At 27.4% G+C, this 16810-nt stretch overlaps 1 protein-coding gene across 1 annotated transcript; it reads left to right on the plus strand.

The window, feature by feature from the left end:
• The first annotated feature begins 6854 nt into the window (after positions 1–6854).
• On the plus strand, positions 6855–8742 carry LOC123225254 (transcription factor MYB20-like). Its single transcript, XM_044649173.1, has 3 exons — positions 6855–7133; positions 7446–7575; positions 7852–8742. Exons 1-3 carry the CDS (start codon positions 7001–7003, stop codon positions 8483–8485), a joined length of 897 nt encoding a protein of 298 aa, XP_044505108.1. The 5' UTR covers positions 6855–7000; the 3' UTR covers positions 8486–8742.
• The last annotated feature ends 8068 nt before the right edge of the window (positions 8743–16810 follow it).

Raw genomic sequence — 16810 nt, forward strand, 5'->3', positions numbered from 1 at the left:
AAGGAATGGAAATCTCTATATTCCACCCATTTGAAACTTGCAATTAGAGTTTCCAATTAATGGATTTATAGGAAGATTTTACAGTGAATTGCAAGTTCGGATGTAGAGATCGGACATTTCTTCTTTAACTCAATGATACGGCAGTGGCTACAATTTTCAATTTTAACATTAATTTGATAATGATATCAAATGGAAACATCTTATCCATGCCACAAATCTCCCTCTCCTCTTCCTTGATTTTCATTTTCCTCTATCCATTACCATTTATTTAGTCATTGAATTCTCATTTACTCATCTAATCAAGCAATTTGGTTATATTTATTAGCTTTCCCATATAAATGTAATTCTAGTTAGAACAGAACTTAACTAGATCAAATTCATACCCACAATTTCATTTTTTTAAAGAAATTCACACATGGTGAAGATAATGTTAGCAATTTTTTATATGAAATTTTGGTTATAAAACTAGAAAATTAAATAGTCTAATGATAAATTATAAATGAAATTATATATAATCATTAAGAATAAGTCCAATAGATTTCACATATTATAATTTTGATAAACAATTTAAAATGGGTCTTCGAATTCTTGAACTTTTAATGAGAATGTCCAATAATCTTTTGTCAAACTAGTTAGGTTTCTTTTTTAAAACTCTAACGCTACAATTTTTTTCCATAGAAAGTCATTATCAAAAAAATTTTATAAGTAAAAGATAAGTTATTATGTACCAAAAATTTTCAAGTGATTCATAAATGCTCTTTGGATTTAGAGGCACAACTCATTTACGTTTTTTTATTTTCCAAATTTTAATTAGATATTTAGATTAAATCTATAATTTGACATTCTACATGCTATGACTCTGTTAAAACACACAACAATTCAGTCGTATGTGTTGTCTTTATTATCTTTCTTTTATTTATCTTTCTTTTATTTATCTTACTTTGTTCTCCCATTCTCTCTTCATTTGTTCTTATAATCATGTATGAAAATGAGCCAAGTTATTGCTCACGGCATGCACACGTAAGGATGACCTAATAATTCTAGATGAAAAACCACAATTTTCATGAAAAACATTTATAAAGTGTTAGAGAAAAGTTAAAGAGTCAAGGTCGTCAATTATCTTTATTGACTAATATAATGGAGAGTGTCCTATCATTCATCTAGATGTGCAGATTAAATTCAGAATCTCTTATCGTAAAAGACTTTTCTGTTCAAAGTACTTCGTACTCAGAACTCAAACACAGGCAAAGAAAGACAGACTTAACAGAAGGGCACAGTTTAAAGCTGGATTTTTCCAGCAGCCGGAAACGACGACGCTCAATCAATCAGTCAAAGCTTATATATGAGAACGAGAGTAACCACACACGGATGCCTTAATCTGCATGCAAAATATACATTTTTCATCGAAGAGAAAATAAGGGTGATTTCTGAGAAACTTCATGCAGATATTATATATTCACAAATTAATGAAACCGCGTGTCCCTTGTGTATAATTTTGACTATAAAGTATTCCTCAATTAGCTACGTACCAATATGAATGGAATAATGCAATGGTATCCCAAATTTTTCGTCTTTTTTCATTGGTCAATCTATATATGCATTGTACTTTGTGCGAACTGCATAATCTATTTGAAACTCAAAGACAAATAATGAAGGAAAGAATTAAATGAAATTGAATTCCAACTAACTGATATTACTTTTCATCAACTTCAGGGATCAAAATCAAAGATTTGCCTGTGTAATTGTTGAAAACTGAGTATTTTATATCCAATGTTATAAATATGATTTGTTACAACAACATTTTCTTAATTTCCTGCTTCAAATGCGGTTTTCGTTGAAAAATGATTCAAACTTATCTATATGATTAACCATAATCTCTTGCATGCATGCATAATAAAATATTTAATTAACGATGCTGTAACTTTGACCATAAGAAATCAAATGCATGAGAAGTATAATTTAATTGGGTTTTCTTTCTGCCTATATATCTGCTGTACATAAATATATAGTGTTACATCTTCAAAGCCTATTATACTGACTAAACAATGGCTATAATAAATCATTTTATTAAGAATGTTATAAAATAGATTAAGATCTCAATAGTTTAAATGTATCTAATCTCTGTCGACATCTTTAAGAACAATAATTTTTTTGCCTCACGTGTTTCATAATGTATACTCAATTATGTAGAGCCATGTACACACATGCGCCATCTAATTCTAAATATTTAACATTTTAGACTTTCTCTTTTGGAATATAAATGTTGCAATTAAAACCTATATTATACAAAATCAATTGGTTTGTGTTAATATTCAATCTACTATACATATACATCACTCATTTATATTATTTTTATTTGATGTATGACTCTTTAGTCTCCAACAAATAAATCATCGATTTCATCAAAGATCTACCTACCATTATCCTTTATGATTCTTTCACATGTGTACACTAATAAAGTGTGTTAAAATTTCATATGAATTGCCAATACTAGTTAAATGCCATTCATTTTGCGTACTTGCTTTAGTATTTTCTATGTCGGTTGCCAGGAATCCTATCAGTAAGAACAAAAAATGCAATTCCTTTTCCTTATAGTGAAGCTACTAAAACAACCGAGAAATTAAAACGTTTTGGCATGTGAGTCAAAAGCGGACTGCAAGTGTTCACTACTTTTTTAATTTGATATCTCCCAATCTTCCAGAGCCGGGACACAAGAAGAGGAAATTAATGCATATAATAAATAAATGATTATGTTTTTTATAATGCTACTAACGTGCGTGCTATTTATATTCAACAAAACATATGAACATGATCACCTATTAGATTAAAGCTCAAATAATTTAATAATGTGAAATGAATATATATATCATTGATGAATGATGATTGAAAGGCAATAAAAGTTTTATATGACTTCTGTGAATTCAAATTGTATTCTAGTATGAACAGCTGAGTGAGAGATTCAAAGTTGAATAGACAATGCCTCACTTTTTTTCTCATTCAAAACTGTACATGTGATTTTTATCTTAGACGGACAACTCTTAAAGTGATAAAAGTAAAGAATAATTCATATTGATTTTTTTTTTTTATTATCTTCCCTGTTTATACAAAAGATCAAATTCATTCGATTTCTAAAAAAAATTACTAATCATTAACATATCAAGGAATCAATCATCAATGGTTCTGAATGATTGATTTTTCTCAATCTTTTCAACCTTAAGAGAGATTGAGAAAATGAACCATCTGATTTGATTCATTCTCAATACTCATGAGATAATTACCTTAAGGTGATTCTTTTGATACTTTGTGAGAACTACCCACAACATTGAACTTGCGAATTGGATATGTTTATCATATGGAAATTCGTTGAACCCTGCTTCACCTATACGAACAAGTTTTTTACCTTCATAGATAAATTGGTTTGTGTAAATTTTATATGCTATTAATATTCAACCCAAATATGAACATGATCATGCAGCAATTTAAAGCTCAAATATGGTAATATGAAATGGATTATTAATGAATGATGACTGAAAGGTACTAAAAGTTTTACTTGACTTCTGTTGATTCGAATTGTATTTTATAGCATGAACATATTTAATAGGTGCTATATATATAGAAAATTAATGAATTATAATCCAAGTGTGATTGCAATGACGATAATGAACTTATTAATGCTAAGGTGGGTATTAATTGTATTAATTAAACATGGTCATTGATTTTAATTTATAATAAATAATTGCATGCCTTCATTTGCAGGATACAGGGCAAAGAAGAGACTTTTGTTTATAAAATTTGATAATATTTTGTGGAATTTCTAGCATCTTGAATTTAATCCAGTCTATGAAACTCAATTTCAAACTTTAGGAGTAGGTCACCAACAAATAAAAAGGGTTACAATTAACGTTGTTGGGATTCGTGGAAACATATTAAATATCAAGATTAACAATATATAAAATAACTAATTGATCATACAAAAAATATAATATTCAACGTAATCCATGCACATCCATAAATAAAAAATATATATAATTATCGTAAAGAAACATATCAAATGATATTTTAAAAGAGTAATCCCAAAAAAATTGTTTTCTAATCGTCTCTTACGTGTTAACAAACTTTTTGCCATTTTCATATATTTCTCTCTTTAAATTATATGATTCCCTAGATCCTACATTTATAAGTTAATGGAGATATACAATTCATATTAGAAAAAGACAACTCTAATCATTCCTTGCATAATTGTAATTCTATTATAACAAAATTTTTCTACTAATATATAAACTCAAACTTTACAAGGAAACAAATTTTCCTAAAAGAGGAAATACACTTAAACCACAATCCTTAACAACTGAAAATGTCGAGACTAAACATTTGAGAATCCAAACCAAAAGTTTATATAGATTAATTGAAGTGTGAAGGATAATTAACATTTTCTTCACGGGGTTCCTTTCTTGTTGAAAATGTGCAGGAGAATCTTTTAAACATTTATAATGCCAAATTGACAGAGCTATACGATTATGGTAAGTGTGTGTAAATGTAAACGAATGGAAGACTTTATAAATTATCATCTTCTCGTCAGTTCATTATCAAATGTGAGGGCAATTTGAAGATGTGACGTATTCACTTACAATGAATTTAAGTGATGTAAATTGTAATGTCGGTCCTCATGAATTCCTTGTATATTTTCATCACTTTTGGGGTATGGTTAGTTTCAATAATATTTTATTACTAAAATTGAAAAATTATTTTAAAAATAAATTACTTAAAAAATTATTTGATATAAATTATTATTATTATTATTATTATTATTATTATTATATTTGATAAAATTTGACAAAAATAAATAGGTATAAATAATTATTATATTTAGATAAAAATAATAAAAGAATATTAATATATTATTTAACTTAAATATCCTTGGGTATAATGATTATAAAATATACTTTATTTTTGTCCTAAAAAATTAATAAGTAAAAATATAATAATGACAAAATCAAGATTACTTTGATAATTTTTAAATACTTAAAATGAAGTGGTATTCTATATTACTCATTATATTATTATTAGTAATAGAAAATTATAGTAATTTTTTATTACTGATAAATCAAACAAAATAATTTTAATAATAAAAGATAGATTATCAAAATAATCTTTATATGTTGTGAACATAGCCCTCTTAGGTTAAAAAAAAAAAAAGGACAAATCTAAAGGCTAACTGAAATTCAGGCTTAATATTCAAAATATTAAATAGTTTTGTAGTATGCATCATATTCATACTTTCTGTAAAAATATATATGAATTATAATTAATAGAAGGTCCATGATATAAGTTATAATGTTATTAATATTTTATCATAAAGTGTTTATATACACATTTATATGTTGTAAAAAAATATAATTAATTGAGGTGTCTTATTAAATTTATGAGTGTATAAATAGAGTTTGGGAAGTCTAAGAAAAGCGATATGGGTAATACTAATGATAGACCCTTAACAGTTATTTACACATATAATGTGGATTAGCGTGAGCAATTAAGGTCCCAGCAGTTGTAGTGTAACAAGAATTGGCTGGTGGCCAGTCCCTCAAGTTTCAGTCATACCTGCTTAATATGGTGGCAATACACATCGCTTCTTTGCTTAAAATAAAACTAAATATATATTATAATTAATTAATTAATATATAATTATTGCAAATGTTAATCCACATTTTTACTTCTGTGTTTTCCCACGATCACTATTGTATAAAAGAATTTAATATATATTAATAAAGATATTATATAATTATCAAGAAATAGAAGAATTTGAAACATGGTTTTGATTGGAGTAGAAACTGGCGGAACAATTTGCTTAGCAAATAAGACTTTTTCTGATGTATTAATGGAAATAAAAGTGATCGGTCGCAGTGTTAATAAAGTTCTTGATATTAATAAGGCCAAATTATTATGTCCCACCCAAGGTTTGATGTAATCATTTTCACCCCCTTCAAATTTCAAAAACTTAAATTTCTACCTATCATTTAATTTTTTATTTTTTTTTTAGAAATAATTGTTCTCTTCTTTTATTAAAATTATAAAATTATCATTAACACTTAATATAAATATTAATTATAAATATATTTTTATTCATTTAAAAATATCAAAATTTTAACAAGCTTTAAAATGTTATATTATGATTAATTTGTTTAGATTTAATTATTATTTATACAATTAGTGAGAGAAATATTAAAATTTAAAAAATTTTGAAAATACCCTAAAACTTTTTGAATTTCTAAAAACTCTTCAAAAATTTTATTAACACTTCTAATAATTTTAAAAATTATAGTTTTTTTTTTTATGTTTTGAAAACGAAAAATAGAAAAAACAAGGTAAAAAAGAGTAAAAAGAATAAACTTTATGTCCTTTTTCTTAGCAGAAGTGGATAACATATAAAAATTTGGTCTTTTGAATCTTAACAGGTAGGAATTCGTCACTTGGGTGGAAAAAAAATTTTTTCGCCTATTAATAATAATACTTAACAGTTACTATCCTTAAACATTGGGCGTTGTTTTGTTTTACTTTTACTTTTGTCTCTCAGTATCTCACCCTTCAAACTCAAGCAAAGTGGGGGGCGGATGAGGTGGCGCTTTCAGACAGAGACCTCGCAAGTCTGTTCCGTGTCAGCCTGTTTGTTTTTCGTGGTTACACATAACTAAGGAATCAAACCCATCAAGTACACAGCACCAATATAATTATCATTACTCGCCATAAATAAATATATAAATATAAATACTAATAAAGAAAATAATTATTTTACTCAAACTAGGCTTGCCCATTTGTGGTGTTGATTTACATATATAGCTCTACCCTGCGATTGCTTCATTCTAAATTTCAAGACTTGAAAGGCTCTCTCTCTCTTTCTTTGTCTTTGTTTCTCTGATCTCTCATTATCTTCTCCAGTCTTGAGCAATCTGAACTGTATATTTATATATAGTTTGTTAACCACTGAGTTGATTGATTTTCAAAGATGGGGAGACAGCCTTGCTGTGACAAAGTTGGGTTGAAGAAAGGGCCATGGACGACTGAGGAAGACAAGAAGCTCATTAATTTTATCCTCACCAATGGCCAATGCTGCTGGAGAGCTGTTCCCAAGCTTGCAGGTTTCACTTCCTTTCGTCAACTTTTACAAGAAAAAAGATTTTAAAAAAAGCCATCTTCATCTTCTTGATGATGGTTCTTGAACTCATCAGGAAATTTTCCTTTGTTTTCTTTTTTCCCTTTTTCTTTTTTTGTTGGGTTAATGATGGAGATCATTGTTGAAAAAGGCAGGCATGGTAAAAAGGCACTGACCACTAAGAGGGTTTTCATTTTGTTAAAATAATTTATCCTAAGGCTGAGAATTTTTTTAACTTTATTAATTAATGCACAAATAAGTAGACAAATAATTAACAATAAATTTATGGATATTGCAGGCTTATTGAGGTGTGGGAAGAGTTGCAGACTGAGATGGACAAATTATCTCAGGCCTGATCTGAAAAGAGGTCTTTTATCAGAATATGAAGAGCAAATGGTGATTGATCTCCATGCTCAACTTGGCAACAGGTTCCAATCTTCTTCTTCTTACCTTTTTTTTTTTTTTTTAAGCAAATGGGTTTTTAGTATTCAACTTTGTTAATTATTTTTCCAAATTATACAGAAGGAAAATGTGTCCTAGAGCTTACATTTTTGACAATATAATTAATTTTCTAACTTTGACAAACCTTTTCGACATTGACTTTTTTCTTGTGGTCATTGTAATTTCATTTGTAAATTCATCTTTCAAATGTCATTAATTAACACATGAACTAATCTTAATTTTTTTTTTTTTTAAAATTACAGATGGTCCAAGATTGCTTCTCATCTTCCAGGAAGAACTGACAATGAAATAAAAAACCATTGGAATACCCACATCAAGAAGAAACTTAGAAAAATGGGCATTGATCCTCTTACTCATAAGCCTCTCATTACAACTACTGATCAGCAACAACCCCAGAAAAATCTAATGGAAATTCAACAAGAAGTTCAAGAGCAACTACTGACACAACAAGAATGTTCAGTTGATCATCAAAATAAGGAACCTGAAACGTCTCCACAATCATCAGAAGGGGATAAATTAGAGGAAGATCAGAAATTTGAAACAATGGATAACATCATGAACAACAGTAGTTTTTGTACTGATGATGTTCCATTGATTGAACCCCATGAGATTATTGTTCCAAGCTGTGTGCCATCGACTTCATCTTCATCATGTTCATCGAATTATTCTTCTTCGGATCATTCTTCAAACTTCTGGGAAGAATGGCCGTTTCCTGCAGACTTTGAGTGGCCCGACATTAACGTAGGCTTGTGGGACGATGACTTTAGCAGTTGGGATTTGCTTATGAATGATGAAGTTGACAAAAAAGCTGCAGCTATTGTTGATCCTAATTCGCTTCTCATTCAGTGCCCAACAATGGTGTTTGATCACCAGTGACCTCCAATGTTCACGATGCTTAGGACTTGTCACAGGGATGAAAAATAATAAATCGAAAACGGAAAAGTGAAACCGAATCATCTTTTTATTCAGGTTTTTTTTTTTTTTTACTGCTGCAGAAAAGGAGACAAAATAAAAGTTTTTTTTTGTACATGGTGACTGAAAGCAAGTATTATGTCAATCAATACATGTTATGCCTCCAAATTTTCTCTTAAATAAAAGGGGTTTGTACTTTAAACCTCTGAATTGGTTTTATATAATTTTGTCCTTTCTTAACATTTTATCCTTACATTGTATTACCTATAAAATGATTTGTCCATATTTTAAATATAAAAATAAAATAATATTTAATTATATAATAATATACGTAAATATATATATAAAATAAATACATATAGTATTATTTTTATATTATAAATATTAAACCATATGTGATATATGATAAATATATTCAAAATTTATCTCGTCAATTTATAACAATTATCTTCTCTATACTTTCTTATAATTATTTTTGGGCCAAAACACTTATTCCAACCCAAGGTTTGTTGTAAATACAAATTTACACCTGTGAAATTTTAAAAATCTAAACACTCTCCATTATTCAACTTTCAATAAAATTTTATGTTTAGATTAAGAGTAAAATCGTTATTTTATCACTAAATCTTAAAATCTCAAAAGTTTGTATCATTTATCTATTTAATTTAAAAACTAATAATTTTTCTTATGTATTAAATTTTAAAAAGTTATTATTTTTTTCTTAAGGTGTGGAAATCTAATCTGATAAACAGTAATTACTCTGTCTTTCTCTCTCAGTGATATCTCTCTCTAGTGATATCTCTTTCGACAAAGTCCGGATGATGAATTACAGTTGAAGTAAATATATTTTTAATAAAAGGGAGGTGGAATACTTCTTTGAATACGCCAACTTTTAACAATTTAGCTTTGGATGATTCATGTAGTGTATTCAAAGTTTGTCAAAAATGGCATATTGGTAACAGAAGTCTAACAAGTTCATCCTCGGGAAGGTGCAAGATTTTTAACAAAAATCAGACCAGATAATTTTTTAATTTGCAGCCTATTAGAGAATAATTATTCCTGTTAATAATAAATTATTATTCATTATTCACAAATAATATTCTGTATCTCCCACTTTTTCTTTCTTTCTTTTCCAAGTTCACACGAGTTTTAAAAAAAAAAATCAACTAATTCAAATTGAATCTAATTTTTTTGATGTCACGTTTTAACAACTTTGTTCATGAGTAGTTAAAGTATCACTTGGTCAAAGTCAAACCTTGAAAAAAAGCTTGGAAAATTGTGAGATGCCTCTTAATTTTATATATTAGTTTTTTGTTACATGTATATCCGAATGGCTTAACTTTACTTGGCGAGCATTACATAGATTGCTTTGTCTTGCAAGCTAAAACCGTAGGCATCGAGTTACAATGACATGGGTCCAACCGTATATAACTTTTTGTTAAGAAAGTCTAACTTTAAAATCTTGGATAAACAACTATTAGGTTTGATGAACAGTGATTAGGTTTCACTCAAGCAATAAATTAATAAATTAAGTAATGATTTTTATTATCAAACAACCAATTTTCAGTAAAAAAATCTTTCAATATACACTGATCAAAATTTGAAAATTTTATTCTAACCCCTAAAACCTCCAACCCACATAATATTATAACATTTTTTAGCAAAATAAACAATTTTTACACACGAATCATACCCTAATATAACTAATAAACAATTTTCGTCAACTAAACCCTTTTTTGTTAATTTAATTTCTTTTTTAACTACCTTTTAGATAAAATTTTGAATTAAAAAAAGGTTTGAGAGGTTAAGATTTCTGAGGTTAGAGATACCGGTAAAACGAGTATTAATTTAAAATCCTAGTTATATCTGTGTAGTTTATAAAATATTAACTAATGTTATTTAACCCCTGTAAAATTAAATTATTTTAATTAAAACTTCAATCAATATATATGTGAAATTATGAATTGATTTACACAATTAACACTAAATTACTACTAAATGAAATCATCAACACTACGATAAACTCCTCCTATGTATTGTAATTAATAAGATTTCATCCATACGCATATGTTTGAAACAAATGACAAGACGGAATTAGAATAGTTTAAGATAAAGTTAGATTCAAATCGAGTCTATTTGAATTAAAATTTAAATTCGATTTGAATGAGTTTGAAACGAGTCAATCCTATAAAAGTTTGTTCGAGCTCGAGTTCGAGTTATTCGTTAATTTTATCAATTAAAAATTTTAATACAAAACGACGTCGTTTTGATTAATATATATTAAAACGATATTATTTTAATAATGAAATGGTTAAAAATTCGAACTCAAAATAAATTAGACTGAATTCAAACTGAATTTAAGTTTAGTTTTCATGATCTCGATGAACTTGAGTTTAAACTCAAATTCTAATACATACAAACTGATTCAATTTGAATCCTAGATCAAGAGTTTGACAAGAACCCATGCAAAATGGTTAATTCCAACTTGAGTCAAAGAGATATAAATATCTCTGGCAGTTCTATCTCGAAGGTCATATCGTCTGACGACTGCAATAAAATTACTGAGCTAATATGCCATTGACTCCAAACCCCTTTTTACTGTTTTAATTTTGTTGACCTAGAAATAACATTTACAAACAACACTTGGATTCTTTTTAGTCACACAATATTGTTAAGATGGATAAAGAGACAAGTTGAATAGAGCATTTTTTTTAAATATTATTGTTTTGTTATTTTTTAGTAGACAATCCATTTTTGTATATGAAATGAGAGAAAGAGAAAGAGATAGAGATCTACTTAGAGAGAAGAAGGATTTGAGAAAGCTGATTGACGATAAAAAATGAATGGCTGTCAAAGAAAATAAAAAAATTTTAAAAAATAATTACTTTTTAAATTTTAAATAAAAAATTATTAGATTTTTAAATTAAATTAAAGAAATAAGATAAAATTTTAGTTTTTAAATATTTTTTATTAAATAATAATTTTATCTTTAATTCTAATTAAAAATTTTAATAAAATGATAAATTTTAAAAATTTTAAAAATTTTAAAAATGCATTAAATCTTAGGTGTGACTAAGTCTTTTTGGCCTTTTTATATAATGTGAAAACGAGAATGCGGGGCTTGTTTTTGCCCTCGGTCGTCTTTAGGACCACCACTCCTCATTTTCTGGTAATGGATCTTGTATAATTAATTTCAACTTACCGCGATTTGCTTTCACACTTACTTTTGGTTTTTCATGTCTTCTCCATCTCCCCAAAAATTTATGATCTTCTTTTGCGAGAAAAATATTTTAGCATTTTAATTGATGAATAAATAAAAATGAAATCATGTCAATAAATTATAGCTAGACAAACAACAGTCAATAAAAAAATTACGGCATTTTTAGCTAGACAAACGACAGTCAATAAATAAAAAAGATATCGTGTCATGAATCTAATGGTTGAAGGATTTAATTTGTCAAGGAAACTTTAATGTGAATATTCGAATTTAATTTTATGTGGTAAAAGAAATCCAACTGGAGCTTTGTTTTTGTTGAAGTCTGCATCATCCAGAACCTTGGCCTTTAACTTTACCAAAAGTTAATATGGGACTATATTTATCTTACGGATAATATTATGTATTTATTCTCAATTTTAAAATATTTAATTAAATATTTAAAAATAGTATTATATGTATAATTTTTTATATAAATAATAATATATTATTATATGATTTGATAATTAAAAATTAAAAATAAAATAATATCAAATTATATGATAATATATTATTATTTGTGTTATTATGTGCATATAGTTTTATTAAATATTTAAAGACTAAAAGACTTGTTTCCATCTAAAGTATAGTGAAATCTCAAAATGTCATCTTCAATTTAAAAAAATCTAAACACCTACTAATGAGTTAAATTATGTTACAAATCTTAGTTAAAATTAACGATAAAATTGTTATTTTAATAATATTATTAAAAAATATATAATTTATCAGTTTCTTCCTCTAGTTTTTTAAAACTCACAAATTCATCAATTTCAATAACTTTTCAAGGTTTAAAAAATCAAATTTCCCCCCAAAACTTAGGGTTTATTTTCTTCACCTCTGGTTTTCATCTTCAGCGTTGACAACATCCTCTTTTCACCCTAAATAGTCGTTGATGTTAGTTGTGTGTTTTTCTGCCCTTAATCGTCGTTTAGATTAATTGGCTAGACAATGAGTTTTCGATCATGAGACCATTCATCTGATGACAGACAAAGGTGAATGTCTTCGTTTGATTGAAGAAATGTAGGTTCACTTTTTGTCCGACTAAAACAACTACCAAAGAGGGAAACTCAATTAACCTTAAAGATGGTGGACATTTGACCAATGTTCAGAGTGAAGATGTCACCGGAGGAGGAGAAAAATAAACCTTAGAGGTGAAAAGATTAGTTTTCAAATTTTAGATAAAAAAAATTATTAGTTTTTAATATCTAAATTAAAAAATATGATAAGTTTTTAGTTTTTTAAATATTTTTATTAAATAACGGTTTTATCTTTGTTTTAAACTAAAATATTTAATAAAAATTGATTTATAAGTAGGTATTTAAAGATAGGGGTGGCATTTTGAGATGTTACTTTACCTTGGGTAACGGTGTAAGTGACGCGTGGTAGACCACTCACTTAGCACAATTTCATTTTGACTTTATGCAACTTCGTTGTGGGTCAAAAAAAAACCTTTCGTTGTGGGTCCCAAGGAGACGTGTCATGTTGGAGGCTTTGTCACGAATAGCCGACAAACGCGTGGACTGGAAGACACGGAGAGAGAGAATAACTGACACGTTCGTGCAGACAGCGTAAAATCCAAAACAAAATCCAAATAACGGAAGGGAAGACACATGTCTCTATAGTTCAGTCAACACAGTTTTAGATGTACTACATGACACCACACGGCACGATTATGTGGCGCATTCCTTGCCATAACACATCAGAATCACATCAACTTTTTTCATCACTAGTTTTTTTTAATGTATTTAAAGAATTAATTTTTTAATTAATTATACTGATATAATTAAAAAATATACAATTTTATTTAAAATATACATCTCTAAAATATGTAATAAGTAGTAATTAAGTGTGATAAACAGTGATTATATATGATGAATTATAATAATCTCTGATAAATAATGTTAAAATACGATCATGTATATTGGTTTATTTATGCCCAAATTCCCAACTGATGAATTATTTTCTCACAAAATAAATATTTTTTTTCCACATAAATCATATCATATTATAACTAATAAATAATTTCCATCAATTAATAATTACTTTTTTTATTAATTTATTTTCCTTTTTAACAAAATTTCAAATGAAACTTTGACTGAAAAAATATCAAAAGACCAGAGTTCTTAAGGTTAGAAATGTTTGAGAGGTAAGGGTCTTGACTAATTATATCTATATGATCCATAAAAAACAAAATTGTGATGGTTGTAACAACTCTAAAAAAACTCCAGATTGGACAAGAATTACACATCTTGGGTTTCAAAATATAAAAGTAAAAATGTGATAAATTATTTATTCAAAATAGATAGTATTTTGATATGTGCAAAATATATTAAATATATGTGTGTTTGGAAAAATAATATTATGATTTTCGATCAACACTAATATAACAATTCTTTAGAAGTTATCACTTGTGAATAAATTTCTTAGTACAATCTAAAACTTATTATTGATAAAAATAATGTCATTTTGTTATTGCGCATACAAATTATAGTATTTTTGACAAATATAAATAACGATTTAATCTTCGCACTACGTCAAACCATATTGGAGAATATAAAACTTAATCAAATTCAATTTTAATATCAAGTAAGCTCTATCGATTCATCATACATATTTACCAAACCAATCTTAAATAATATGTTTAAATTAATTAAAATCTTTCCCATGTAGCTTAATTAATTAAAACTTAAATTATATGTCACCATAAACATAAAAATTATCATCCTTTACATCAGCCTTACATGAATATCATTTCATGGCCTGAACTAATAGAAAATTTTACAACAAGATAAGGGAAAGTTTTATGTTAGGTAAAAAGTACTTGTTCACAAATGCTAACAAATGGAATAAGTGGCTACCAATGAAGTGAATTCAACAAAGTATCTATCATGAGATGATTCGATGGAAGATCTTTAATTACCAAGCTTAAATTAAATAAGATTTTTCACCCTTTTAATTATTGCAAATGAAGCTTCCACTTTCATTGCCAAAATCTCAAAACCTTCAAGTTTCCTTAAAGTGGTCATTTTAATTTATTATCTTATAAGAATTAAAATTCGTGCATGCATGTGGTCACTCTGATGTCAAACTTATATTGCGAAACGATAAAAAGAAACCTCAACTCATAGCATAGTATAATATTAAACAGAATCGAAGACAGATAAGGCCATAAAGTACTAAAAATTTTAATTTAACAAAAAAAAAAATGCACATGTGAAAGGGAGGATATTCTTTGAAGAATGATTGCATCAAGAAAAATAAGTTACCAAGATTTAGACAGATAAAAAGAAAAGATAGTGGTGGAAGTTGAGTTACAAAGAATATTATTAATTGTTTGGTAGAATTATCCACTGGATACAAGAGTTTTTTGTTTTTTTTGCACTTTTTACTGTAAATCTACTTTACATATATGATACGGTTTCTATAATTTATTAAGCATTAGATTTTTTTTTTATATTTATACAATAAATAAATTGGGAGAGCTTTTTCATAAAAAATAAAATTATGTGTTTAACTTTAAATATATAAATAGATATATATTATTATGTATCATTAAGTGATTAACAATTTTAAATTATAGATAATGATAAATTAATATATTTGATATGTATTTATTTGTGTATCTAAATAGGTATGTATAGTATTACTCATTTCATTTAAAAAAAAAAGGTCGGCATGCGAAGAAGACAAAGAGAGCATTCGGTAGCATTGTCAATTAAAGTATGAGAAAGTGAAGAAGTTGGCAAATTTTTTAAGAGTAGGCAGCTACCTTTTTCACTTTTTAATATTTTCAAGAGGGAAGAAGAAAGAGCAAGCAAAAGAAATGTCAATGTAGGATCAATGGAGGACCATGAATAAAATGAAGCATATGGTTTGATGGGGTTCTAATTTCTTCTTCATCTCACTGGGGCGGTTGCCAGAATCATCGGGTGGTCGACCCACGCGCACCGATTCCATTGGCGATTTTAGTGGATTTTGGGACCCCCTACCCTACCAACAAAAAGAACTTTGATTAGGGTTTTCTGGTGTGTTTCATTATGAGCATACTGAACCACTGCTCCAGTGAGCGCAATAATATTCATATTTTCATATTCGCACTGCCTTTGTCAAGTGCTAAAAAGTGCATAGCTCAATGGTTTCTGCATTGGTCCTGTCTAAGCTGTCTTTGTCTCTAATATATATTTGAGAAAATATGACTCAGGCAACCCACCATTGCTACGTAATCATGCAATCTGTTTTACGTAAAAAATAGCCCCTATTTATATTTTAAAAAAACCATCAAATTTATCATTTTCTTATAATGCATTTTAACTAATATACAACTATTATCCACTGAGTGACCAGTGGAAACTATTTTCAATATGCATATTTTCATCTTTCTTCATCTAGGTTAGCATGATTTCTCTATTTCTCTTCATATATAATTTATACCATGTACAAATCCATTATAAAAAATACATCAATTTCTCATATTCTTATAATACATTTTTTATCCATCGAGTGACAAGTTGAAACTATTTTTCCTATTTTCATTATGCTTATTTCCATCATTCTTCATCTGGGTTCATTTCATTTCTCTATTTTTCTCTTTCATATGAAGTTCATGCAAAATTTAGAATTGTGTTATTCTGTAAACTAACTTACATATGTTAATGACTAACTACTAATTAATGGTTAACCAAAAAAAAAAAAAAGAAATATGAAAAGATGAAATCGATTATCTAAACCTTACAAAAATGAAGTAAAAGTGTAAAACACAAGTAACATTATTCTTTTTTTTTTTAAGTTATCGAGGAACTTGAGTTAGACTATATATTTTATATTTAGTCAAAAATTATTTTCCTAATTTACTTAAGTCTTGACTGATTGCATCAAAATGACAAAAAAGAAATCTAATTATTAACCGTATAATTATTATATCAAGTAATTTAAGAATTTAACATTGATACATCTCAAATAAGTTTCAAATTCATCTCTTCTTGTTTGGATGCTCAACTTTTTTTGCTCCAATTACGGGCAACCAACGTTCATATTGG

This window comes from Mangifera indica, chromosome 9 (genome assembly GCF_011075055.1).
Source record: "Mangifera indica cultivar Alphonso chromosome 9, CATAS_Mindica_2.1, whole genome shotgun sequence".
Taxonomy (NCBI): domain Eukaryota; kingdom Viridiplantae; phylum Streptophyta; class Magnoliopsida; order Sapindales; family Anacardiaceae; genus Mangifera; species Mangifera indica.

What these genes read in the sequence shown, in the direction of transcription:
- LOC123225254 (XM_044649173.1), top strand. Translation starts at nt 7,001, where the DNA reads ATGGGGAGACAGCCTTGCTGTGACAAAGTTGGGTTGAAGAAAGGGCCA. An exon ending in AGCTGTTCCCAAGCTTGCAG is followed by an intron (nt 7,134 to 7,445) that starts GTTTCACTTCCT and finishes TGGATATTGCAG; the next exon opens with GCTTATTGAGGTGTGGGAAG. An exon ending in CATGCTCAACTTGGCAACAG is followed by an intron (nt 7,576 to 7,851) that starts GTTCCAATCTTC and finishes TTAAAATTACAG; the next exon opens with ATGGTCCAAGATTGCTTCTC.